Source organism: Phyllostomus hastatus, unplaced genomic scaffold (genome assembly GCF_019186645.2).
Source record: "Phyllostomus hastatus isolate PE091 unplaced genomic scaffold, TTU_PhHast_1.1 phas_scaffold_1674, whole genome shotgun sequence".
In the NCBI taxonomy this organism is placed as follows: domain Eukaryota; kingdom Metazoa; phylum Chordata; class Mammalia; order Chiroptera; family Phyllostomidae; genus Phyllostomus; species Phyllostomus hastatus.
In genome coordinates, this window is record NW_025334011.1 from 4,815,104 (window position 1) to 4,843,048 (window position 27,945).

A 27,945-nucleotide genomic window follows, 5' to 3' on the forward strand; every position below is an offset into this window, starting at 1 on the left:
TAATTACTACCACAGAAGTGATACACACTAATGTAAACAATGGGAACGCCTCGGGCACGCGTAAAGAGAGAGGAAAGTCTCTGTTTCGTCCCTTCATCTGCCAAGCCCCCTCTCAGAGGTCGTCACTGTAAACGGCCTGGTGAGCACCTTCACATGCGTGCAGCCTACACACACACGAGTTTTCTTCTTTACAGAAATGTAAATGTAAATTGTTCTTTTTTTAGATGTTTTGTTTTATAAGTTGTCCTGTAGCTTACTTTATTCACTTAACAAAATGTTAACATCGCCACAGTTCAGCTCCTGTTTTGTTAGGATTGCACAGCACTCCATTACAGCGATGCACCAGTGTGTTAGCAAATACACTTTTAAAAGTTGCTTTCTTAGTTTTCTTTATACACAATCTTATAGGAAATACTTCTATAAACAAACTTTTGTGCACTTGTGCAATTACTTCTTATAGAATAAATTGTTAGAAGTGGAATTTCTAGCCCTGGCTGGTGTAGCTCAGTGGATTGAGCACGGGCTGCGAAACAAAGTGTCACAGGTTTGATTCCCAGTCGAACCTGGGTTGCAGGCCATGACCCCCAGCAACCACACATAGATGTTTCTCTTTCTCTCTCTCTCTTCCCCTCTCTTCCCTCTCTAAAAATAAATAAATAAATTTTTTAAAAAAAGAAGTGGAATTTCTGGGTCAAGGCATCTGTGCACTTTAAATTTTATAAATGTGCCCAAATTTTCTCCAAAATATTCGTTTCATAATTTCCAAGAGACATTTCACCCAGACAATGTATGTAATATAATGGTCTTTTTATTTTTTGAACAAATATGACACGTCTCCCATCTGGACTCTTACGTGGTGACATCATTCAGATAAACTCAGAAATGTAAGTCCCCGTGTGATAAAAATGGGACCAAGAAATAATGCATCTGCTTTTAAAAACTCACAATAAACTTAAAATCAAAGTTTTCCTGATATTTATATACACAAGGATCTGCAGTTATCATAAGAGATTTGAAATTTTCTTTTATAACAATTTAGTATAGCATTAGTATAATAAAAACTGTGGATTTTGAAATTAGAAATTACAGAGATCAAATCCCAGCTCCACTACTAATGTAACTTAGAACTTACTGACTGACTGTGGTTTTATCTCCAGTTTCCTCATTTTCAAACGACAGGAGACTAGTGCCCACCTCCCAGGGCTGCTGTGAGGCCCACACGGAAAAACGTAAGCGAAGCTCTGAGCACAGGGCTATCAGCACAGAGCTGGCAAATGCTCAGTAAATGCTACTAGCAGCTATTATTAGTAATAAGGTTAAATTTATTTTATAAGGATTTGTTCTTAGAAAAATATTTATTATCATTCACCTGCAACTCACTTCTCTAGAGCTGGAAAGATGGAATAACATGCATACTTCAAAATTAATCTCCCTCTGAAAAAAGGCTCCAGGATTCATGAATTTATGTCGAAAAGGCATAAAATGTGACAGCCCTCCAAGGCCATGGGAACATGCCCACACCCTCCCACATCTATGGGGACGTCCACCTGGAACTCGTGCTCAAGGGTCACCTATGGTCTGCCGGGTACAATAATTTCTCATCCAAATAGCTTTCGTTTATTTATAAAGTAGTCTATCTTTTTACTTAGTGATTCATTATGTGGCATAGTGTCTGATAGCCCATGCTAATTAAAACCCTGTATAAGGCTAAAATACTGCTAGTTTGTTTTCTGGCTACTGATTGCAATTGTGTCCTGGCTGCCTCCACACAAATATTTATCTAGAGGAGAGGGCGCAGGTGACCTGCCTCAGGTCACAGAATGAACCCCGGGCTGAGCCATGGTTAAGTCCCTTATATTTTGACTAAGGTTGCTTATTCAAGATCCTGTGCAGCGGATCAATAGGTAGGAGGCTTAAATGGAAGGGCAGTATGCTTTTGAGCAAGGAAGATCTCACCAAATGTACACTGTACCTTGGTTCTTCATTTGTAAGTCTTCTACCAGAGTCTGCAAGCTTTCCAGTCTGTTCTGAAGCTTCCTGCACGTTTTTCCTGTGGTTTCTATTGGCTGAGACTGTGAAGCTATTAGAAAATGGCTTAGATGTGATATTAAAAGCCTATATAATATATATTTTAAAAGTCTTCCAATTACAGGTTAAATAATCTTTCCTTTAAAATAATGAAAACCTTAAAACACTATTTTGAAATAAAGAAGTCTTTTCTAAATATTGCAATATTAATTTATTTGATTTTGTTTCAAATCAGTCAGATTTACTCTTATTTAACTACATCGCATTAAATGGGATGAGTGAGAGCAATACTTTAACAATACATTCTATATTATCAGTGGCAGTTTTTCATGCCACACCTTGGAGTTCAATGAATTTAGGATTTGGAAGAACAAGATTTAAAACTGACACTGACAACATTCTTGAAGGTGTGTGAGGCCAAGTCCCCATTTTAGCCACCATCACCTGAGTGAGGAGGGTGCTACCAGATGGAAGAGGCTGGCCTGGGTGCTGACGTGGCCGTGGTGAACCGAGCGTAAATGTGGAGGGAGCAACTGAGGAGGGGCTAGGCAACACTCAAGCTACTCTCTCATCAGTGCGCCAAGTTTTGCCAGCCTCTAAAAAATTCTCAAAGGGCAATCTCAAGATTTTAATTTGACCTTAGTCTCTGATACGACAACTGGCCTAGGTTACCCCTTATCAAGGGGAGTGATGCCCTAGAGCGCTGGGGCTCTTTGAGTCACTGTCACATATGATGAAAAACATGTCAAGTTCAATTCGACATCTCTGTATTTAATGTCACTGATTTTCAGGAACGTATTCTAAATCAAACCTTTTTTCCTATCTGCCTCAGCAAAAAAAGAAAAGAACTTAGAATTTAAAAAATGAAGACATTTTGATAAGTTTATATGATAGATATTTGCATTTATGAAAGAACAGCCATGATTTTAGAGACTGTAAATAAGAGAAGTCACAGCATTTAAAAGAATGCACAAAATCTTATGATAGAAAAAATGTCATTAATCATGACAGAGAAAGAGATAATATTTACATATAATTTCTATGTATATATAGAGAGACATACACACACACACACAGACAATAGCTATTCTATTTAAATCAGACCCACTTAGTTACACAGCTAGCTATCAGAACTTGCATATAAGAATGCCATGTAATATCTTATTCTGATTACAGAAAGGAACTTTCAATTCAGCAGAGCTTTAAAGGCAATTAATCTTACTACTGATATGAGATCACTCTTACCTTTAACAGAATCAGGTGAGTGAACAGATTTGGTGGATCTGTACTGTGATGTGGAGCCTATTGAATCTTCACCTGAACTAGTTAGGAGGGAGTGAACTGGAGACTTCTTAGGAGAAGAGTGGAATGAACGAGAAGTTGAATTTTTCACAGATGGACTTACTAAAATTTTGCAAGAACAAAAGTAAAAGAAGAGATTGAATTAAAAATAGCACGCCACACCTCTCAAAAAGTCAAACTCACAAGAAAATGTTCCCAATGCCTGGGGCGGGGGAGCAGAAAGGATGTTCTATTGAAGACCTAAGGCTCTGGGTGGGACTCAAGGGTGCTCTACAGGAGAAAGGGCTGTGCCTTAGAAATAAAGGTCTACAGGAGCAAGACCTGCCCTTGGGGGTCTGAGGCCCAGCTTCAAATCTTCTTGAATCCCTGCATGGATCAAATCAGTCTGTGAGTGTTGGTGTCCTTAGTTGTCTACTACACGTGAGCATGAACGCACTCTCCTGAGGAAGGTAACCACATCCTAAGCACCAAACCATCTGTACAACTTTCATATATGTTTGTCATACACTAAAAACAACCAGGTGTAGGAGGAGACAAAATCACATGATGGAAAACCAAGAAAATATATAGGTAACAGACACGGACCTCCAAGGTATGGACAATGGGGGCACAGACTATAACAGATTCAAACCTGCAAACCCACACAGGTTCTTCTTATATAAAGGAAGTCATACCTGGACACAGCAGTTAAAACCTGTTAACAAACAACCAAACCAAGCCAAAAACAAAACCAGTCTTAAAGTGGCCAGAAGGGCAAAAAAGACAAATTACATTTAAATGAGCAACAATTAAACTTAGAGCTGACTTCTTAGTAGAGACAGTGGAAGCCATAAAACAATGGAATATTTTCAAAGTGAAAGAAAAATGTCAACTCTAAAATTCTATACTCAGCAAAAAATATTCTTAAAAAATGAGCATAAAATAATGACAAGTTCCGAAAAACAGAAACTGAGAAAATATGTCCCTAGCAGACTTTATTAAAGGAAACATTAAAGGCATAAGTGAAATGATATCAGATAGAAGATAAAGTATAAATATGTAGGTATATTAAAATGAATATCAACCGTATAAAACAATGTAAATTATCTCCTGCAGCATTTATACTTATAATTAAAATAAGTGACAATAATTGTATGTAAGTTGGAAGGATAGTGAATAGATTTAATGTATTCTAAGGTACTCAATGTATGAGAGAAGGTAAAATGCTCATTTATATTAATCTAATAAAGCAAGGATATATCTTGTATTCTCTTGAATAAAACAACAATAAAAACATAAAGTGAAGTACACCTGAAGGAACTGTTAAATTTCAAATAAATGCTCTTTTCTTCAAAATATTAGTTTTTAAAAGATTTCTCACAAAGACTAAAACTTAAGAGTTTGTTTTTATTTAAGAATATTATGGGGTTTTAAAAAATTTTTATTTATTTATTTTTAGAGGTAGGGAGAGGGAGGGAGAAAGAGACGGGGAGAAACATCAATGTGTGGTTGTGTCTCACACACTCCCTACTGGGGACCTGGCCTGCAACCCAGGCATGTGCTCTTACTGGGAATCGAACAAGTGACCCTTTGGTTTGCAGGCTGGCACTCAATACACTGAGCCACACCAGCCAGGGCAAAAGATAAGTATAATTTTAAAAAAGAAAGAGACAAGAGGAACTAGGGCTGTGGGAGGGTTACAATTATAAATAAGGTTGTGAGAGGAAGTCTCACTGCGACAGTGACAGTGACAGTGACGAGCAAAGGCTCTATAGGAGGTGAGGGCGTTAGCAATGTGGAGGGCACAGTGGGCGGAAAGGTCCTGATACGGAAGCTGCCTGGACTGTTCAAGAACAATTCAAGGATGGATGAAGCAGAGTGAAGGAAGTGAGAACAGGAGGAATGAGACCACAGAATTAATGGGGACTCGTAGGCTATTGTAACAACGTTAGCTGTCATTCTCGTGGAAATGGGAAGCCACTGTGAGGTTTTAAGCCAGCCCCATTTCTGTGCCGTCACTGAACACTCACCTGCAGATGCAAATGTAAAGCAGCTCGAGGGATCTTCCAGCTCTCCTGCGTGCAACGTGACCGGCTCTCTGGAAGCACAGGAATGCTCATGTAAACACTTCATTTTGAAAACACAGTGTTAATTTTTATGGACAGAAGCAAGCTAGTGCAGGCAAAGTGATGGCTTAAAATAAAAATTCAAGGTGGCCAATCCTAACCCTAAACTGCAGAAACCCTAGAATATCCAATGAGGGAGATCCAAGGCTGCACTGTATTTATGTATTCCGTGCCCGTGAACATTTTACAGAATGAAAACTTAATAATACATAATCTTAGTTAGAAAATTCATTTTTGTGTACTAGTAGCTATAAAACCCAAGTATTTCTCTCATGGATTCTGAAATAAGATCTTAATGACTCATGTAAAAATGAAAAAATCAAAGGAAAAAGGAAGGAAACCTCTCATAGCAATAGTGGTGTCACTTTACACAACTACCAGACTTATTTAAATCATTAAGTTGAAAGAAACCACATAGTCTGTGTGTTGGGTTCTGGTGGGAGAATATGACGGCAGCAGTTCTCCAGGTGGCCCCCTTGCAGGGGGCTGTGAGGTCAAGACTATTTTTATCATAATAGTAAGATATTATCTGCTTTTTAACTCTTAGTGTCTTACACGTGCACAGTGGAGTTTCCAGAGGCTGCGTGATATCTGATATGACAACAGATTACATGCAGGTGCACATAAGAGAATCCAGCTATCTTTTATTAAGCTATGCACTAAATTGTAAAACAATGCCTTCTTAATGGTTGTTTGGGAATACAGCTATTTTTCATAACAAAATAGATTATATAGTCACATCTAATATACTTTGTTACTTTTAAATAAATATCAGTCTCTTGAATTTTTTAAATGCTTAAAACTAAAATGTATTTTTCAATATTTAAAATGGCAATAGAAATGACCCAGATAAGCAAAAGCTCTTTGGAGTCCTCACTGCTATTTGGGAGTGCAGAGGAGTCCCAAGACCAGGAACTTTGAGAACAGCCCTGGAAAGGAAGGTCATGGTTACATTGTGCATAGTCTTAATCATCAGGGCAGTGCTTGTTCTTGCTGCAGTAGGCAATGGGGAGCCTTCGAAGGTTTGGGGGCTGGGCAACAGATACAGTCTGAGGTGTGCTGTAGGCAGACCAATTTGCAAATGATGTACAGGAGTGACTGAAATGTGCAAGAGATCGGAGATTTGAAAACATCTACACAAAACACGGTAGAGGCAACTACAACAGTCCACAAGAAAAGGAGAAGGTCTAGGCTGAAAAATTGCTGTCAAAAGCATACCCATATTTGAAGGCCAAGGACCTACAACTGTTACCTTATATGGCAATAGAGGTTTTGCAGATGTGACCGCATCAAGCTGAGATTTTGAGATGGGGAGAGAGTATCCTGGGTTATCTGGATGGGCCCTAATTCGGTCATAAGTGTTTTTCTAAGAGGCAGGCAGGAGGAGATTTCATAAAGACAGACGATGATATGACAATCCCAGCAAAGATTTGAGGATGCTGTCCTGTGGGGTGTGAAGATGGGTGAAGGAGCCACAAATCAGACTGTAAAGGAAGAAAGCTCTGGAAGCAGGCGAAAGGTAAGGAAATGAATTAATCCCAAGAACTTCCGGGGGTGTGTGACCCTGACAACTGATTTAAGGCTTTGGGCCTCCAGAACTGTTAAGACAGACACATTTGTATCATTTTAAGCCACTAATTTTGTTACAGAAGCCACAGGAAATTAATACAGTTTGAGGGGGTGATCCACGAAGAAAATGAATTTGAGAACTGTTTGAGTCAAAATCAGTAAGATTTGGTGACTAGAGAAATGAGACAAGCGAGAAAGAAGATTCAAAGGTGATGTGAGCGGCAGAGCCATGGTGTAGCACAGAAGCGTGAGCTGCGGGGAGTGATTTTGTGGAATGGCCACCTTTATTTATTTGGTCATTATAATCTTCAGGTCATTCTGTTTTGTTTCCTGCAACATCCATATGGAGAATTTTTTTTAAAAAGCTAGATACTATGAAGCCTTTATAGGAATCCTTCCTTAGGGCATAATGTTACTCATGACAAAATAGGAAAAGTCATTTCTCCAAAAAACTTTTGAGAGGTGTTGCTCTCAGAATAATTCAAGTGCAAATACCGGAGTTACTTGTCTAATTTTTATTCTTTTCTGGATATGTGGAGTATACTAATTTAACTTATATGGCTGCAGAAGTTTCTAGATTAAGAGACACACTATGTTATAAAACAGCAATTTTAGGATTCTTCCTCATTTGTGAGTTTTAAAAACGGCCAATTTGCCACAGTGTAGAGCACTGGGAGGCATTTGTAATTTGCTAGCATGCAGCATACTTTCAGATCTTCTATTAAATAGCGCATCTTTTAAGCTCACTCACTGCTGGTGGAGTTTGGAAGAGCACGAGCTTATATCTTTCTCGGCGCTTCTTTGCTCTGCAGCGCTGAAAAACGGAAGCTTTCCAGTCCACGAAGGCTGTGGCTTCCCTCCTCTTTGGAAGTGGTGGGAAGAAGGCACAGGGATGAATCTCTTCCATGTTAGTCCAGTTCCACAGGCTCAGGTGGATGATTTAGAGCTAAACTCCTGTTCCTGGTTGAAGTTGTAATTCAGTTATTTATGTTGCTGTGATTATCAATGCTGCTATTCAACTATGGATCTCTGGATAAAAGCAGAGTTGGTGGATCTACCATTTCCCAAGAAAAATGAAAACAAAAAATGTTTGGTTCGCATGTCATTATTCAACAGAACAATACAGTGTTACACACAAGGAAACACATCAAATATTTCTGTTTCGCCTTTCAGCTCTGCGGAAAACGTCTCAGTTTGAAGTTCAAGTTTTGTATGTGGGATCATTGTTTTGGTTGTGAAAAAAAATATTATTTAGCTTATTATTCACTGTCTAAAATTTGCAATTTGTGTGGCGGCGGAAGCGCTGCACTGAGATACGACGGTGATTCAACCTCGCGCGTAATTAAGTTTCAACTATGTTTGAACCTAAAACATGTTACAAGCTGATTAAAAGAAATAACGTAATCTCTTCAAACGTGTTTTCTTGCCGTTAAGGAAGTGTTTCTTTGCTTCGATCATTGATTCAAAATTCTTCTTTCTTTGTTATAAAACAACATTTTGTGTGGTATGTTCCTCTTCCACTTGGCCTCCGAAAAAATTTGTGGCGCGCCCAGTGATCAGGTGATTCATGGGTTCGGAGCTGGTTAATGAGTGAACTGTAGTGAAGGGGCAGTCTGAAAGTCCGGGCTGGTAAGATCTTTCTTACCTGCTGAAAGTTTCACTTGATTTACTGTCTTCAGTGGAGTCCCTTAATGAGTTGCTGCTTCTGTTGGTAGAGGGATTCGGGAAATTAAAGACTACGCAATGTTATTTTAACTTAGTGGCAAAACAAAATTGTTCCTCTGAATGTTGCTTTTAGACAAACACAGATTCAAAGGAGTGAAACTGGGGCACTGGCCCTTCCAGGTGGAGGAAACAGTGCGGAGAAAAGCTTGAAGACCTTGAAGACGAGAAGACGGGGGTTGGGGGTGGGAATCAGGAGGAGTCCGTATGGGTCAGAGCGGAAAGTGGGAGTGAAGCAGGCTGGCCGCAAGTCCGGAGATTCTGAAGGTCGGCCTGGGGGACGTGTACTTTTTGCGGCAGACAGTGAGGAGCTACTGAACATCTGTGAGCAAGGGCCTCTGAGTCTAAAATAAATGGCAAATTAATTTTTGCCTTTTTTCTTTATTGGCTAAAGTCATTTCTCAGAAGCTGTCTTTGGGGGTTATGGATTTCATTTCTTTATGTTCTTTTTATGATTCCATTAAAAAATTCAGTGCTTCAATTACTGATGCAAATAGGATTGTTAGAGGTTATCAGTTCCTTCCAGACTACCTTCCTTTCAAATGTGACGTAGCCATTGTAAACATGTGTAACTGTAGAAAAAGTCTTCTGGGTTTGGCATGGCACACAGCATAAATGTAATCATGTGGGTAAATGGCAGCAAATTTAAAATAGGCAAAAAAATGCTTATTAAATGATTTCTAGAAAGTAAATATCTTTAATATATTTCATTGAAATTCTTTTTTTAGTTTCAGTTAAAAAATGTAACAGATTTCTTTGTTTTTAAAAAAGATTTTATAATTTATTTTTAGAAAAAATGGAAGGGAGGGAGAAAGAGAGGAAGAGAGATTATCAATGTGTGGTTGCCTCTTGTGTGCTCCCACCAGGTACCTGGCCTGCAACCCAGGCATGTGCCCTGACTGGGAATTGAACCACTGACTCTTTGGTTCCCAGGCTGGCACTCAATCCACTGAGCCACACCAACCAGGATATAACAGCTGTCTTTCAGTGAGCCCCAAATTCTGATGCAAACTATCCAAACAGACTTTCCAAATTACCTAGTCACATACAAAAATCTTGGACAATTACTTAGATTCAAGAATCTCAGATTCTTTTTACCTATAGCGTGTCTCTAATCTCAGGCTTGAGTCAGTGCAATCTCTTGCTCTGTCGTCTCTGTAGAGATAAATGTAACTCTCAGTTAATTACACAAAGAATAATTTCCAGATTCCATGTATTTTTAGAATAACCAATTGCTTATATGTATTTAACTCTTCTTTAAGGCACAGCAGTAGATTTTAGGCTTCTTCAACTCAGAAATGCCTTTCTGTTCCATGGACTCTTCAAAGCTTTAGATAGAGCAAAAGCTTTGGTGAAAAGGTTGTTTGTAGGATTACAGCAAACTAACATAAATTCTCTAAAGGCAGAGACCAAACACATTCATATTCAATACAGTCCAGTAGAGTTCAAGCCCATCATGGCTGAAGTAATGAAAATTGGATCAGGGAAGGCATGGCAAGCTTGAGGAATGACCTGGTTTAGGTTCATTCTTAAACCAGGGGCTCCAGCTTTTACTTCTAGCTCTCCCCTTTGCTTTACAGGAGGAAGCAACTCAGGCTGTGCCTAAATGTTAAATGAGCTTAATAACGCTGCCCTAGCTTAGAGAGCACACTGAAGAGTTATTAAAAAGTAGAAATGCTCTGCACATGTCAGTATTCTCTGACGGAGTGGCTAACAGAATATTTCTGATGTGATTCAGAGTACACATATTATCCTAGGTAACTGGGCTGTTATTACTACCATTTTACTATTACTATCAATAATATTAATAAAAATTAGGCAAATCCAGCTAATAATTTGCTACCTCAGGTCAATATATACTAATTGAACATATTAGTGTATTTGCCATATAACCAGAAAGTGAATATTACAACAATGTTGTTATAATACTAACAGCTAGTATACAATTACTATTATACTAAAAACATAGCATATAGCATCTCAAATGTTTTAAGTTAATCTAATAATGCTCAATAAAATTTTAAAACACTATTTGAAGAGAATGTGAAAATCTCATTGATTTCTGTAAGTAAAGTATGTATAAGGAAGGGCTCATAAACTGGTTGAATCCTTTTTGGATCTGAACATGTATTAATCTGATAGAGGTCACTGGCATGGACACCTAAAGAACCAAGGCCTTTCCTGTGAGCTGGCGCCTGGAGAGGGATGCAGTTCTTAAGATCCTCGTTTTAGCTTCACTTGTGTGGCTGCAGGTAAGTCAACCTTTGGAAACTTATGTTTTTCTCACTTATAAAATGGTATATATAAATCCTGCCTTGTCTTATCTCAAACTGTTGTGATAATCAAGTAAGATTATGATGTGAAATTTGTTAGAAAGTATAAATTTATGCAGAAATACAACTTTGGGTAACAACTTGCCCTGATTACTTTCTGAATAGAATAGCTATATCATTTTCTCTTGATGCCAAGTTATTTTACTTTTGCGTAACTCCTTCACTTTCATATTGCTATCCTGGTAGCATCAGACACTTCAAATTTTCTTACACCTCGACCTCCTAGAGCAGTGATTTCCAATCTTTTTTAAAATCTCATGATACTCATAACTAATTACTAAAATTTTACAGCACACCAAAAATATGTATTATATTTTTGTCAACCTGACAAAAAACAGGTATAATTTTAATCCATTCAAGCTGGATGGCGATGGTTGCACTGGATGTGTTCATTTTTGTGTGGTCAATCTAAGGGGAAAGAGGTCAGCACCCCTGACTAAACAGGTATTGCACGTTTTAAAAACCCTTGTGGCACATTGGTTGAAAATCGCTGTCCTAGAGAAGAACACACAGACAACCCAACGGCCAAGCGCTGATGAGAGGCGCCCCCACTCTGGGGCACACTGAGTCTTACACCGCCACATAGGAGACCCCCAGAGCCGGCGTCCTCCCGTCCTCCTCCGTCTTGCCCAGAGGCATCGCTGGCTCCTCGTTGATCACACTTCTCAACTCCTGCAGAAGCTGTTTCAGATCTCTGGTGGGATCTTCCTTCGGGGTGTTAGGTTTCATAGAGTGCTGAAATGAAACGATTTATGAAACAAAGGCATATTTTTTTCAGATCTGTATGCTATTATTTCCTATTATAAAATTAATTCAACTGGTAAATCGACTGTTCTGTGACTGCCAATTTGAACTTCTCCACCCCTTCACCTTTTCCACCGAGCCTCCCAATCCACCTCCCACTGAGCAAGCACCACTTTGTTTCTGTATCTACATGTTTGTTTCTGTTCTGCAAAAATAGATAATTTCACTGTAATAAGTGATATGCTTATTTTAATCTCCATTTCTTCTTCTAAAAAGAGGAAGATAACTCTTACTTTGTTAGGATCATATAAGAAATGACAAGTACTTGACATGTGCATAGTAAGTATTCAAGAAAGACTGTTTTCTACCTCCTTTTTCCTTAGTATAAAAACATATAAAGTATTTTACACGGTTCACACTTACTGATCTAGCCTTGCCAGAGGTACTATGACCCAAAGCATACTGTGTTAGTGCCAGGGTAGAGCCGCTAATAAGGAGTTATCAGGGTTAATTGTATATTCTAGCTACTCCACTCCTCTTGACATAAGTACAAATATTGTATTTCTTTTACCTTTTTCTTTTTTTTAAGCTTCAGGGGAAAAAACTGCATGAACAAAGTCAGAAACTTATTTCCCGTTTGTTTCCAAATAGTTTTTGAACAACTTCTTGTACGTTCAACATCTTACCCTTTTCTCTGGAAGTCTACTATACAGGGAGGAAAGCACTTGCCTGCATGTTTTTGTACACTGCCTCCAACACTGACATTCCAATGAGGGTTATATGATGCCTCTAGAAGTTAACCTACCATAAGCCTAGAAGGTAATTCTTTCTATCTGTGGTTATTTCAGTAAGGTAAGTGTAAGTGAGCCATGTGAGGACATATTAGAAACAGGATAAAATGGGATTCAGCAGTGATCAAAATTTTCTACTGGCTCCAAATAAATCTCAGAAAATAAAATGTTTACACCATGAGCAAAACTGTCGACACACATCTTGGGTGCCAATGACTCCTACTCAAGTGTTCTTTGTTGTTGTTTGATTTGTGGGGGTTTTGGAATACTGATAAAAATTAACTTAATACTGATAAAAATTAACTAAGTAATTAAAAAATACTAAAAAATTAACTACGTTAATTTTTATCAGTATTATATGAACACAGTTTTAAAGGTAAAATGATTTTGTAACACTTAAAACATAAGGCAATAGTCCCCGGCTCTTCCTCTGCCCACCCCCAAGTTTAGTCTCCAGATAGAAGAACATGCGTAAATCTAATATTAATATTATTGCCCTATTGTTTGATAGACTGTTCTATTATTTGTTGTGTGACTGCTTATTTTTCAGTACACTTATGTATACTGTGAGAAGAGGAATCCACTTCAACTTTTAGTCATTTCTCAGTACATGTGCACATTTAAATGGTACAGGTAGCCTGGTACCCTGCTGCTATCCTTACAACAAGACTGTGCATTAATAAAATTGGTTTTCATGTGTGACTTATGAAGTAAGTCTCACTGCTTTATATTGGAGCAGAATACTGGTTGTAGGGGTTAGTTGTTCCATAAATATATATTAATTATAATTTTTTCTTCACCTGAGGACATTTTTTCATTGCTTTTAGAGAGAGAAGAAGGGAGAGAGAGAGACATTGACATCAATGTGAGAAACATCGGTTGGCTGCCTCCCTGTAAACCCCCAACAGGACTGAACCCACAACCTGGGTATATGTCCTGATGGGGAACTGAACCCGTTGCCTTTTGTGCTATAGGACAGTACTCCAACCAACTGAGACACACCAGCTGGGGAGATATATATATTATATATGTATGTATATATATATATATATATATATATATTTATTTTATATTTATATATATTTTAATACTCACCTGAGGATGTGCTTATTGATTTTAGAGAGGAAGGGGGACATAGATCAATAGATCAAAACACAAACATGAGAGAGAAACATTGATTATTTGACTTCCAAATGCACCCTGACAGGGGCTCAAACCTGCAGTCTAGGTGTGCACCCTGACCAGGAATTGAACCTGCAGTGCTTTGGTGTATGGGACAATGCTCCAAACAACTGAGCCACATGATCAGTGCCATAAATATATTTTTAAGAAAAAATATAACTAAGTTTTACATTGGACATATTTTTTCCTGAGCTTTAAAAGTATACAAAGTTATACTAAAATATTTCCAAATCTTCTAATATTTTAACTAAAAGGAATAAAACATTTTATTATTATAAGTAAGTTCACATACAGTTCATGAAGAAACAATACATAGCAAATCATTTTCATCTTGGTAGAGTATTACATATAACACTAGCTTGCCACTGGCATTTGAAGTGATGCTTATTTCAGCTCTCTCAGAATTTCCTTTGTAGTCTGGAAATGCTTGTGATGGAAAGAACTGAACATAAACCTATTAAGTAATTTACTTTAACAATCATTGCTAACATTAATCCCACTGAATATTTTATTCATCCGGTCTACATAAATCTAAATCTAGTAATGAAAACTGTCATAATTATAGATACATTTTTAAAATAAAATTCTTCATATACTATGTCATTTGTGTCACGGACTGTAGGACCAGCTCCTTACGTGAGACAGGAAGCTGCCCGTGGACTGGGAAGACGGCAGGTTGGAGTGGGAACGGGCAGCGGATGATGACTGCAGAAGGCGTGGTTTCACAGAAACATTTGAGGTGTATCCAGGGCCCTGGAGTTCCTGGAAAACAACATAGATGTGAGCAAAGTAACTGTCAACCTACAACTTGTATTGTGACATCAAAATGTATTTCTACAAACATAATTTCAGTCTCCCATGTTATAACTCTACAAAGTTATAAACCAAGTACTGTCTTAAGCAAGATGATTCTATTAAGTTACCCTCTGAAGACTAAGCATGTGCTTGGGAAGATGCCTCACACTTCTGATTGATAAAAGCATGCCGGATAGGCAACCACACCTGGCACAGTATGCCACTACACTGGTTCCTGACCTTTGGCAGAGACTCCACACTGCTGCTGGCATACTACTGAGAAAGATCCACAATGGCAGTGCTCTGGCTGTGAAAGGATCCACTGCTTTAAACTATGTCTGCACTTTCAAATACACTTGGAAAACAGACATACTTTTCAGTGGAAAATGTACTGTTTTTAAAGAACGCATGTGTTTGGCATGCAAAGTACATCACTTTGTTGTTCTCCAAAGAGGCCAAAAACACTTGCACTTTGGGCCTTCACACTTGTGTGGCCTTTCTGTACGCAACCTCTTCCCTCAGGTATCCCCAAGGAGGCACTCTTGTGTCTCTCCCACTTACTAAGAACTTAACATCAAGCACGGTGCTTCAATTTGTTACTGTATATGAAAAGGGCAGGTATAGCAGGTAACAAGGTTTGCAGAGATTTTATAATTGTTAGTATCAGATAATGCTGAAAGTGTACTTGTATGTATCTAAGATAATAAACAAGATATAAGTATATCAAATGGAGGCATTATTTTGCTTACACTACTATTTACAATGAAAAAAAAAAGCTTACTTTTACATCCAAAGTGTGTTGAAGTTTCAGGCGCACAGATTCTTGTTCCTGACGTTGTATTATATCTTGGCATTCTGCAAACTGCAAAGACGCCTACAATCAAGCAACCACATTTGGTTTACCCTCCATTTCACACAATTTCATTTATTAACCTATAAACGGAGAGCTGCCATCTCTTCAAGGAAACTTCCGCACTGCCAGCACCCTGTATTTATCTGTTTTATATGGTTAACAGAGAATGGCTGGGGTCATGTCTTTATCCTCTTCCTCCTCAGCATGTTACAACATTTAGTATGAGGAGGGCACTCAAAGAATGAGTGTGCTAAGGATAAAATGAGCAAACAGCTTTAGCAATGTAAAAAATTTCATAGAAGTAACTACAACTAAAATTCACTGAGTCAATATACCATGTTTTAGGATCAAAGATGGCACAGATTAAAAAAGATCACACATCATTTTATCAAGTCATGAAGACTCTGATTTCTTAAGAATCAAAGACTAGTTTGGGTCAATTTTTAGTCTTCCAGAGTTTTCAGGTGACTAGAAAGTTATTATATTCCTCTATAATAAATGGCAATGACAAATATAGTGTCATTAACTATATTGAAGCTGTGTTTCCTACCTTCATCTTCTGGACCCTGCAAAGTGCCAGATATTAGCATTAATTTATAATTTTATTAATATTATTAACAGACTATCTTCTACCTAGTGTTCAAGTCACTCTTTAGTGGTTAGATTGGAGAAATTTTTATTGATTCAGTCCACTAAGGACACCAGGAGCATCTTACATCTTATATCTTACTTCTCCTGTGACTATATTAGCCTGAAAGGGATACTTTTGTAAAGAGTACACATTATAACCGTATTCTTTTCTTTCCTGGAAGGTAAAGCTCTTTTTAATTTATGTATAGTTGACATACAATATTATATTAGTGTCAGGCACACAAGATAGAGAGATTTCACATCTATATACCTTACAAAGTGATCACCACAAAAAGTTCACTACCCACCGGTCACCATACAAAGTTATTGTGATATTATTGTCTGCATTCCCTATGCTGGACTTTACATTTTTGTGACTTATTTATGTTATAAGTTTGTACCTGTTAATCCCCTTCACCTTTTTGCCCATTCCTCCACTGCCCAGACCTCTGGCCCTATCAGGTTTTTTTTTTTTTTTGTATACATGAGTCTGTTTTGTTTGTTCACTTGTTTAGCTTTTTAGACTCCACACGTAAGTGAAATCATACAGTATTTGTTTTTCTCTGACTAATTTCACTTAGCATAACTCTCTACGTCTACCCATGTTGTCATGAGTGGCAAGATTTCATTCTTTTTCATGGATGGGTAATATTCCAGTGTGTTTGGAATATTATATATACCCACTTCTTTTTTATCCATTAGCCTAGTAATACACACTTAGGTTGCTTCCATATCTTGGCTATTGTAAATAATGCTGCAGTGAACATAGGGATGCATATATCTTTCTGAATTAGTAAATTTGTTTTATTCAGATAAGTGCCCAGAAGTGGAATTTCTGGGTCCTTCTTTGTCTCTTATTATAGTCTTTGTTTTGAAGTCTGTTTTGTTTCATGTAAGTACTGCTATGCCAGCTTCTTTTTTCTGTTTCAATTTTCATGAAATATATTTTTCTACCCCTTTTACTTTCAGTCTGTGTGTGTCTTTCAGTCTGGAGTCCCATGTAGGCAGCATATGTAAGGGTCATTTTTTTTATCCATTCAGTCACCATATGTTTTTTCAATGGAGCACTTAGTCATTTTACATTTAAAGTAATCATTGATGGGTATGTACTTATTGCCATTTTAATTTTTTCATATTAGAAGAATAAGTGGTCTACCATCTTTACTATAGTTTTTGGTTTTACTAGTGAGATTTTTTCTTTAATATATTTACTTATTTCTAGTTTTGGCCATTTTTTATACTTGAAGAATTCCCATTAACATTTCTTGCAATACCAATTTAGTAGTGAACTCCTTTGACCTTTGCTTATGTAGGAAAATCTTGATCTCATCTTCAATTCTGAGTGAAACCTTGCTGGGTAGAGTATTTTTAGTTATAGGTTTTTCCCTTTCATCATGTTGAATATACCATGTCACTCCCTTCTGGCATGCAGAGTTTCTGTTGAAAAGTCAGCTGATAATCTTATGTGCATTCCCTTGTATGTAACTAGTTGTTTTACTCTTGTTACTTTTAAGATTCTCTTTATCTTTAACTTCTAACAATTTAATATAATGTGTCTTGGTGTGGGTCTCTTTGGGTTCATCTTGTTTGGGACTCTCTGTTCTTCCTGGACTTGGATGTGTGTTTCCTTTGCCAGGTTAGGGAAGTTTTCAGCTTTTATTTCTTCAAATAGGTTTTCTCTCCCTTTCTCTCATCTCCTTATGGGATCCCAATGACTCAAATGTTAGTACGCTGGATGTTGTCCCAAAGGTCCCTTATACTATCCTCACTTTTTTTCTTTTTGATGTTCGGACTGGATGGTTTTCACTATCCTGTCTTCCTGATCACTAAATGCATTCTTATGCATCATCTGATCTGCTACTGATTCACTCCAGTGTGTTTTTTTTTCATTTCAGTTGTTATATTTTTTAGTTCTGATAGGTACTTCTAAAATACTTTTTATCTCTTTGTTGAAGTTCTCACTGCATTTATCCACTAGTTTGCAGAGTTTGATGAGCAACTTTATGACTATTACTTTGAACTCTTTATTTAGTAGACAGCTTACCTCAGTTTCATTTAGTTCTTTTTCTTTTTGTCCTGTTTTTGTTGTTGGGAACATATTCTTTTTCTCCTCATTTTGCCTATTTGTTTCTATGTATTAGGTAGGCCAGCTACATCTCCTGGTCTTGAAGAAATGGCTTTACTTAGAATGTGTCCTATGGGGCCCAGTGGTAGAATCAACCTTGTCACCAGAGCTAGGTGCTCCAGAAGGTAGACTAGTGTGGCCTCCTGTTGTGGCTGGGCCACAACTTCTATGGACACACTGGGAGGTGAAGCTGGTCCCTGGCCTGCTGGCTGTGAGGCCTCGCCACAACTGTTGTGGGCTCACTAGTATGCAGGGCAAGCATTTCATGTGCTTGCTGTGAGGTTTAGCCATGCTGTTGCAGACACTGATGTGTGCTAATGCTGACTGAGGCCTCCTACTGGGTGTGGTAGAGCAGGAGTCATTTTAGAGGGGCACTGGCCTGGGTGGGTCCTCAAGGAAATGCCAGGGTGGGGTGAACAATGTTAGCAAGGCCAATGGAGAGTGTAAGACCTGGAGCCTTCCTGTGTCAGACCAGCTAGGTTGAAGAAAGGGGAAAAATGGCTCTTGCTAGCCCCTCTGACTCAGGAAAAGGTTCCAAAAGATCTCTGTTCCTCCAGCACACACCCCAAAATTAGACAATGTATCACCTTCATATGACGTAGGTGCTTTTAAAACTGCTGCCTCTGTGCTGGGACTCAGAAAGAGTGCAAGTTGGATTTCCTAAAGCCCTCTCCCAGGTGTAAGTCCTGCTTGTTTTCAAAGCCAGGTGTTACGGGGTTCCTCTTCCTGGTGCAAGTCCCCCAGGCTAAGGCTTGGACCCCCTGCTCTTTGGGGATGCTCTCCACAGTTGTGATGTCCCTCCTACCTGTGAGTCACCACATGGGGAGTGGAGGGTAAGGTAGGTCCTGACTAGACTTAGTCTCTACCCTTTCTACCCATTTCAATGTTGCTTTTTCTCTATATCTGTAAGTGTAGATAATCCCTTCTATCAGTCTTCAGGTCATTCTCAGAGATGGCTGTTCAGAGATGTAGTTGTAATTTCGGTGTCAACAAGAAAAGGTGAGCTCAGGATCTTCCCACTCCATCACTTTGAATTTGAAGGCAAGAAGCCTTGCTCTTGAATGCCAATTTAGCTTGACCATGAAATGGTAGTAACCAGTGGTTGGTGCACTGGCCCCACAACAAATGTGCCTTCGGATGGGATCACCTCGTCACTCTATAACTGTATTCTTAAAGGTCAGAAGAGTCTTCTCTACAGGATATGTTTTTTCAGTGTGATAGGTGATTCAGCTATAAAATAGACTTGGTTCTTGTCAACATGGAGTTTTCATTTAGAACAGTTCTGCTCACTTAATAGCTATTTAGTAGATGACCACTTTATAAATTTTGTTAATAGCTACCTTATCAAGAGCAATTTCCATATTTGCAACCTTTTCTTTCAAACGACGTTCCTGAGATCTCAGGACTTCTAGTTCTCCAGCCATCTTGCTTTTCTCCGTTACAACCGTACTCAACTCCTGACTTAATTTAGTCTTTTCTTCTTTTAGAAAATGCTTTTCCTACAATAATACAGCAGAAAAACACCAAAAATTATGATGAAAATATAAAATTCTTATATAAAGACCTGAGCTAGAGTTTAACTCATATGATATTTAATTGCTTCTGAGCTGGAGTTGGGAGCTGCTACAACTATGTTACCATGTATTCTCTCATTTTATCAATACTAGTATTATTTTCTTCTAGGCTTAATAAATCCTTGATAAAATGCACAAAATATGTAGTAATTATGTTGTCATAAAAAGAAACAGTGTATGGTGATTTGAGATTGAGTAATCACATACCAAATTTTACTGAAACATGTTTAAAATGACAGATATAAAGAAGATGCATTTATTTGAAAGCTTATGGGTTTTTATTTTGTTTCAAGGTTGAATGTTCATTTCACAAATGACATAAAAAGAAATGGAACACACAGTGTCTGCCCTCAAGTCATTTGTGGTCCAGTGCTGAGAATGAGCTCGCTGATACACTTATGGAGAATCTTTGGTATTCAGCAAAATTTCATTAAAATTAGTTCATTCCTTTAAAAAGATATCATGGAACAGACAAAAAGAAATACATAGTAGCCAAGTTAAAACAAACACCTCAACTTATTGAATCTATATTTCTTTAAATATATTTTTCACAGAGAGAATGTTTAAAGTAAACAAGGTAGATGGTATCACCACTGTAATATACATTTTGGATGCAAATAATTTTTCCTTTTCTCATTAGTTAGGTAGAAAAGGTTTCAGAAAGAGAAGGGGATTTATTTTACAAACTGCCTCCTTTCCTTTGAAGGGAATGTCATTCAGCTTTGATGAACACTTTCCTTCAGTGGGGCAGGCAGTACCTCAGTTCCCTACGTACCCACAGGGAGGGTGAGCATAAGCACTGCTTTAGGTTCCAACAGGCAAATAACAGATGAAGAAAGAAAAGATTTAGAATAAGAAAATAATAGGGAAGGAAAAATTGGTAAAGAACAAAGAAATACGTAGATATTTGTTAATATTTAGCCTCATTCTAAAAAAGTATTTCAGCAGTTCGTTTTGGGTGTGGAGAAAGCAATTACTTGAGTTATACTTATTATTTTCTACTTATGCTCTTTATGTTCTCATCTCCATTACAGTCAGTTCTAAATCTGTTAAAAATGCAAATTTGTTCCAAAATATGATATTATCAGGAAACATTTAAGCATAACACAAATGTCACATTTACTTATGCAAAGTTTCACTTATGAGAACTGCACCCAGTTAAACAAAGCTGCAAAGGAATATATAAAAAGCATACATGCACTGTTCCAACAACTAACTGTCAGCTACTTTAGTTTACCTAGTGTTATGAGCCACATCCAAGCACATCTGGTATTAAAACTGCCTTCTACCCCTTCGTAGTGACTCTCATGCTGCAGCCCTTTGAGGCACACTTCCACAAGGAAACTTCTGGTATGTTTTTAAGGTAGTGGGCCATACTGGTTTTAGCATTTACGTATTTCTGAACCACCAAACATGTATAAACTGTGCTACCATTGTTATTAGGTTTCTATTTTTTTGTGTGTTGCTGACAAAATTTGTTAGCGTGGTGCTACTCATCCCATTGTCCCTGTACGCCCTGTGGTTTTTATGGCACACTTTTGTATTGCACAGTAATCTTACGAACACATGTCACATTATAGTTAAACTGTGTTTTGCACATAATCACTCTCTGATTCTATGAAGAATATCTTTTTGCCCAGCCTGCATTTAACTAGTTCTTTTGAGATCCTGCTCAAATGTTCTTTCAGAAAGGAACCTTACCCTCATTTTCTCAGTTGGAAATAACTTCTCTTTTCTCCACTGTACTTTTTAATCCCTGCTCTGTCTTATTCTGTTTTGTAGTATATTAATAAATGAATATATTGCCTTCCCCCAGCCTGAGGACAGGGACTTACCTTATTTGCATTTGTCATCGCCTCTTCCAAAAACTGTATCTTGCTCTGAAGGGCATCTATCTGACCTCTTTTAGCTGTGATTTGTTTTTGCATCCCCATTGCCACTTTCATAGCTGGAAAAAAATAAACTGTGCCTTAGTTTATAAGTTTCTAAATTTTGAGAGGCTACTATGATGTGATGGTTAGACATTATGAGGTGACAAGATTCTTCAAGGCACCCGGACAGTTTCAAGTGAATGGCCATGGTAAAAGGCCTTTGGATTTCACAATATTGGCATATAACAATTTTCAGCAAGTAATTGGAGATTTTAAACTAAAAATATATTATGTATATACATATATATATGAGATAATGTTTTGTGATTTCCTTGTTACTGAGATTAAGTTCACTGACCATTACAATTTGCCATGTCTACAACGCTAATAAATAATAATAACTAAATTCATACTTACACATATGGGGAACATATATATATAAACAGCCATACAGTAAGTAATGTGCCATATATAGTATTTTTAATAAAATAACTTTTCTGGAAACTGATTTTTAAAATACCATGTAAGACATTCACTATTAGTGATTTCTTAAAAGAGTCCAGTGATAGCACAAACCATTCCATTTTTGTTTTCATGTTTATTGTCATGTGCTCACAATTAAATTGGCAGCATAGACATATATGTGATTCTTGAGTATAACTCATAACAGGATGAGCATGTTCTGTCCAGGCAGTGGACACTACATACTTAAAACATGGCAGGCCACTGAAAATATATACAAGTTCCTCCTGCTTGGAAATTCAAAGTCGGAAAACCTGTGTTGTTTCTAATAGTTGGCTGAGGAAAGAGTTTTGAAATGCTGCTGCTTTGAGTCAGGTCCAATCACAGCTTAGAGGTTAGAAAGAAAAGTACCATTCTTTAAAAACAAACTTGCTACCAGGATGGTTCCTAGCTAAGCTGTCAAAAACAGGGCTAACGGAGGCGCAGTACTTTGATCTATTAATAGATAAAAAGTCTGACATCACTTGTTTACCATTCTGAAGAATTCCGGTCTGATTAAGTAGATCATGGTTGGCCTACAAAGGTAATTTTCTTATATAGTCTTTTATATATTGAGATAATTTAATCAGTGAAAATAAGCATCTGAATGCCAACACAAGATTACCTAGTTGGTTTACTAATTGTAATGGGACTGGGGCAGCTGTGGAGATGCGATGGGGCGATGAGGAACTCTATCTATAGGGAGGGGGCAGGCTCCAGCTGGGCCTCTGAGTGAGTGACCTCCTACCACTGTCTTAGTGCGAACCAGCAAGGAAAGAGCGGAACCTCGGAGAACCACACAAAATATAGACAATTCAAAAATGTGCATGCCATCTTTGTGCCGGTGCCATGATAATCTTCTCTGTATCGTTCCAATTTTAGTATATGTGCTGCCGAAGCAAGCACAAAAATAAATCTTTTGACATTAAAAAATATTGAGAAATGGAAAAATGTAGACTTTACTCGGATATTTATTCTTATAGGCAGCTAATACAGCCATACCAAAAACATGAATATGAAAAAGTCAGTAACCTTCTCTCTCTGAATTAATATGGGCAGCAAGGTAAAAAGGGAACAGGTAAAAGAGGCAGGAAGAGACCCCTGATTCTAGCAGTTTAGTTCCCAGGTCCCCTCCCCAGGAACTGACGATTAGCTACAGATATATAGTTCGTGTAGATAATGAACACATGAAAAATAAGGGGTTGAATAAAAATTATCAGTGACTTGTATTTATATCAACATATCCTTAAAAATAATTAACTGGCATTTATAGACATGGAAGTCTGTTAGAAATTATTGAAATAACTACAGGGAAAGAAAATTTAGATACTTGAGGGATTAAATTAAGCACACGGCCATTCCCACCATCCCCCAAAAAACCCAGGCAGAACTACTGCTACACAGCACTCATTACCGATAACCTATTGCTGTATCTCTCTCACATCACATGGCACTGTGAGGAGATGGCAGGCAATGCATCCAGGTTTGTGCTTTAATAACACTAGATCAATGGAATTAAAAACAGAAGAAAAAAATCTAATACAGCATACCATGACCATCAGATCCTTCCATCGACTTTAATGTATTTCTTGTTTGTTCTAGTTCAGACTGTGCAGATTTTAATTGCATTTTCAGCTTATTTGTAGTAGTTTCCATTTCTTCGCTTTTGTTTCGGAAATTCCTTTTTAAGACTTCATAGTCTTCTGTACAACATGATAATTAATAAGAGTTACTTTTTCTATCCCATTGTTATGAAATATATTTCATTAGTAAGTAATGATCACAGAATTTTAGATCTGGAAGAGACTTCATTTAGTTACACTGCCATTTGTTACAGAAATTAGATGTGTGTACATACACATTACCAGGGATCTGACTCTTTAAAAACTCTAGTTGGGTGGATCCACCAATATTGCTTTTTTCCAGCCTGTGTAATTGACTTATATCTATTTCATCTTAAACCTTTTTCTTGGCTTTTCATACCCATTACCATGGATTTAACCACCATCTGAAGGCAGACAGACAGACTTCTATGACACAGTAAGTATAACCTCAGGCTGTCATGTGTATTATTGGACTTTTATCTCCAATAACTATCAAAATACCTGGTACGTATTCATCACTCATACACAAGAATACACACACACACACACACACACACACACACACTATCTCTCTCTCTCTCTATCAATCAATGATAGATAGATTCACATATACAGGAAGTAGACAGAGCCAACACCTCTTTGCTGAGATATCTGTCTATCCAGACATTTGCGTGTGGATGCCCTGGTGCCTCCCAAACCAACTACCTCATACTGACTGCATCTCACCCTCTTGCCCTCAAACTGCCCCTCCTTCCTGTTTCCCTGTCTCAGTTGTTGGTATCCTTGGTTTCTCAATTATTCAAACTTACACTCTGAAACCCAGACACAACCCTCCAATCACTAAGTACTGTTGATTCAACCTCCAAAAACATTCTGAATTCTTCCTTCTCTCATTCTTACTGCCACTGCCTTAGGTCAAGTCCTCAGCATATTTACCCAGACCCTGCAAAATCCTCTTTAATGGGTTGGTCTCTGTCCCTTTAGTCTTGCCTTTCTCTCTTTACTTGCTGACAGTGTTCTGAAATGTAAATTTGATGACAAATCTCTTACTTAGTCTCTTTTGTTGGCTCCGCCTATCTATTCTGCCGCATTTCTTAGTCCTCATTCCTTCACACTTTTACTCCAACAAATACTTCTGAGGTCATATTACATTATTTCATGCCTTCCTGGTTTTGCCTATAGTGTTCTCTCTGTCTGGATAGCCCTCCCACCTCTTTTTCACCTGCCAAATCCCTTTCCCCCTTCAAACTGAGTACAGAGGATGCCTACTGTAGGAGGATGATTCTCCACCCTCTCCTTCTTCTGCACCCAGCACACATCCACTGTGCCTCACCCGCTGGGCTGTCACCCGTCCTGTGCAGTCTGGCTACCACCGCCTGCAGCTTCACTGCTGTGTCTGAAGCCTAGTGCAGCACCTGGCTGAGTAAGCGCTCGGGACCTGGTGACTGTGTCTGCATCTGTGACGCAAATGAAGCCTGTGCCATACTAACTATAAACAGTAAATGTTTCATTTTTAAATTTAAGGCTTTGAATTTTTCCATCCAAGAAATGTGCATAAGTCTGTTGACACATGCTGCTTCATCATTAAAGCTCTAATCAAGGTATCTGACTCAAAGGACTCACTCAAGTTCTCCACCTCCCTCACCCTTTCCTTGGGAACTCAGGAAAGAACTTCATGGGCCCCGAGGGCTGACTAAACGAACAGTAAGTAAGTGCAAGATATGAAAGCTCCTCCAGGAGAAGCATCATCAGGTGATAAAATAGCTCCCCTGGGGCAGCACGATTAATCCAAATTTGTCACGTGGGACGAGGAACTATTCTTTCACAAGTATCTACACTGGACTTCACTCATGGAGCTATTTTTTTTTAGCAGAATCTGAACTGAAGTCACATACCTGTAAGGCTGTTTAACTCATTCCTACTGGTTTTCACCTCACTTAACAACTGATCCCTCTCTTGCTTGATGTCCTTCACAGCCCGGAGCCGCTCCGAGCCTGCGTTCACCAGCTTCACCTTTTCCAGCTCCAGGTCACTCACTCTGGCCTCGAGCTCTCGTATCTTTGCATCTTTTTTATCTTTTAAAATCTAAATGTAGTGATAAATATCATGGGTAGAGTAAGAAATAAAAAATATGTACATATACAGTTATGACATGTTGTCTTAATATCCTATCTATATCTACATAAAGGCTTCTTCACTATCTCCCAGGACATTAAATTTGTATTTTATTATAAAGTATCAGCAAAGTAAGTGGGAGAATAAAAGCGATATTTTATCTTTTTAAAATCTTACATGTAAATGTCAGTTCAGCATATGCTTGTGCCATCAGCCACATGCGATTACTGTGTACTTGAAGTGTGGCTGATCTAAGTGGAGATGTGCTGTAAGTGTAGAATAAGCCTGATTTCAAAAGTTTCCCATTAAAACAATGTAAAATATCTCAATTTGTTGTACTGATTGCATATTTTAGACATGAATTAAACCAAACATGTTATTAATTTCACCTGTTTCTTTTATGTGTCTACTAGAAATTTTAAAATTATACACATGGTTCACATTATATTTCAAGTGGACAGAGGCAAACTAGATGCTTCCAAACAAATGGCATTTGAAAAAAACTTTATTTTTCCAAAAGAATTTCTACTGTTTGGTGTGTATTTCTCCAAATACCGATGTAGGTATAGACATAAAAGCATAGGTGTATTTTTTTTCTGTGCTTATACTTAAATTTTTTTTTAACTTATGTTTTTGGTCATCAGATTGTTCCCCTCAAATTAAGGCCTATTGGCCTTAAATATAAACAGGCATATCTCATTTTACTGTACTTTGCTCTATTGTGCTTCATAGATGTTGTGTTTTTTACAAATTGAAGACAAGACCCTCCATCAGCAAAAAGATAATAACTTGCTTCATCGCAATTTTTCATTGTGGTGGTCTAGAACCAAACCCCCGGTATCTCTGTGGTGTGCCTGTAACATTCACACATGTCCTGCCTATGATCCAATCCCAAGGCAGTATTGCTCATCGGCAGGTTATTTAAAGTCTCCATGGCTCATACATCTCTATGAGCAACTGATACTTGACAAAGGTGGCAAGAGCATACACAACGAAGCAAAGAGTCTCTTCAATAAATGGTGTTGGAAAAACTGGGCAGGTATGTGCAAAAAAATGAAACTAGACCACCAATTTACACCGTACAAAAATAAATAAATTCAAGATGGATAAGAGACTTAAATGTAAGTTGTGAAACCATAAAAATCCTAGAAGAAAACATAGTAAATTCTCAGATATTCAACATGAAAATATGTTTGCTGATACACCCCCTAGGGCGCTGGAAACAAAAGAGAAAATAAACAAATGGGACTATATCAAATTGAAAAGCTTCTGCACAGCTTAAGAAACCATCAGCAAGACGAATAGGGAGCCCACTGCATGGGAGAACATTTTCCCAATGGTGCATCTGACAAGGATTTATTCTCTAAAATATACAAAGAACTAATGCAACTCAATGCCAGGAAGACAAATAACCCACTTAAGAAATGGGCCAAAGGCCTGAATAAGTACTTCTCCAAAGAGGACATACAAAGGGTCCGTAAACATATGAAAAAATGTTCAACATCATTAATTACCAGAGAAATACAAATTAAAACCTCAAAGAGATATCACCTTACACTTGTCAGAATGGCTACCATCAATAAATCTACAAATAACAAATGCTGGCAAGAACGTGGAGAAAAGGGAACCCTAGTGTGCTGTTGGTGGGAATTCAGTCTGGTGCAGCCACTGAGGAAAACAACATGGAGTATCTTTAAAAAATTAAAAATGGAACTTCCTTTTGACCCAGGAAGTCCCCTTCTAGGAATATACCCCAAGAATTCCAAAACACCAATACAAAAAATACATGCACCCCTATGTTTATAGCAGCACTATTTACAATAAAGATTTGGAAACAGCCTAAATGTCCATTAATAGATGAGTGGATAAAAAAGCTGTAGCACATTTACAAAATGGAATATTATACAGCAGTAAAAAATAAGAAACTCTTAACATTTTGCAACAGCATGGACGAACCTGGTGAAAATGATGCTAAATGAATTAAGCCAGCCAGTGAAAGAAAAATACCACGTGATCTCAATTAGTGGAATCTAATGAACACAATGAACTAATGAACAAAATAGTAACAGAAGTTTAGATACATAAAACAGTCTAATAGCTA

The 27,945-nt window shown here is 37.9% G+C and overlaps 1 protein-coding gene and 1 non-coding gene across 2 annotated transcripts in view; both read right to left on the bottom strand.

The window, feature by feature from the left end:
• The window catches only part of CCDC158 (coiled-coil domain containing 158), a 62,761-nt gene that overhangs the window by 396 nt on the left and 34,420 nt on the right, over positions 1-27,945 (bottom strand). Inside the window, exons 13-24 of the mRNA XM_045857951.1 lie at positions 25,625-25,814; positions 23,676-23,828; positions 21,589-21,701; positions 19,520-19,678; positions 15,353-15,445; positions 14,413-14,538; positions 11,634-11,794; positions 9,825-9,881; positions 8,650-8,709; positions 5,340-5,407; positions 3,274-3,432; positions 1,973-2,080 (exon numbers count right to left, since the gene is read on the bottom strand). Coding sequence (XP_045713907.1) covers positions 1,973-2,080; positions 3,274-3,432; positions 5,340-5,407; positions 8,650-8,709; positions 9,825-9,881; positions 11,634-11,794; positions 14,413-14,538; positions 15,353-15,445; positions 19,520-19,678; positions 21,589-21,701; positions 23,676-23,828; positions 25,625-25,814 — 1,447 coding nt within the window. The remainder of the gene's footprint in view (positions 1-1,972; positions 2,081-3,273; positions 3,433-5,339; positions 5,408-8,649; positions 8,710-9,824; positions 9,882-11,633; positions 11,795-14,412; positions 14,539-15,352; positions 15,446-19,519; positions 19,679-21,588; positions 21,702-23,675; positions 23,829-25,624; positions 25,815-27,945) is intronic.
• LOC123831377 lies at positions 22,925-23,031 on the bottom strand. The gene has a single exon (XR_006787899.1). It is a non-coding gene; the product is annotated as a U6 spliceosomal RNA (small nuclear RNA).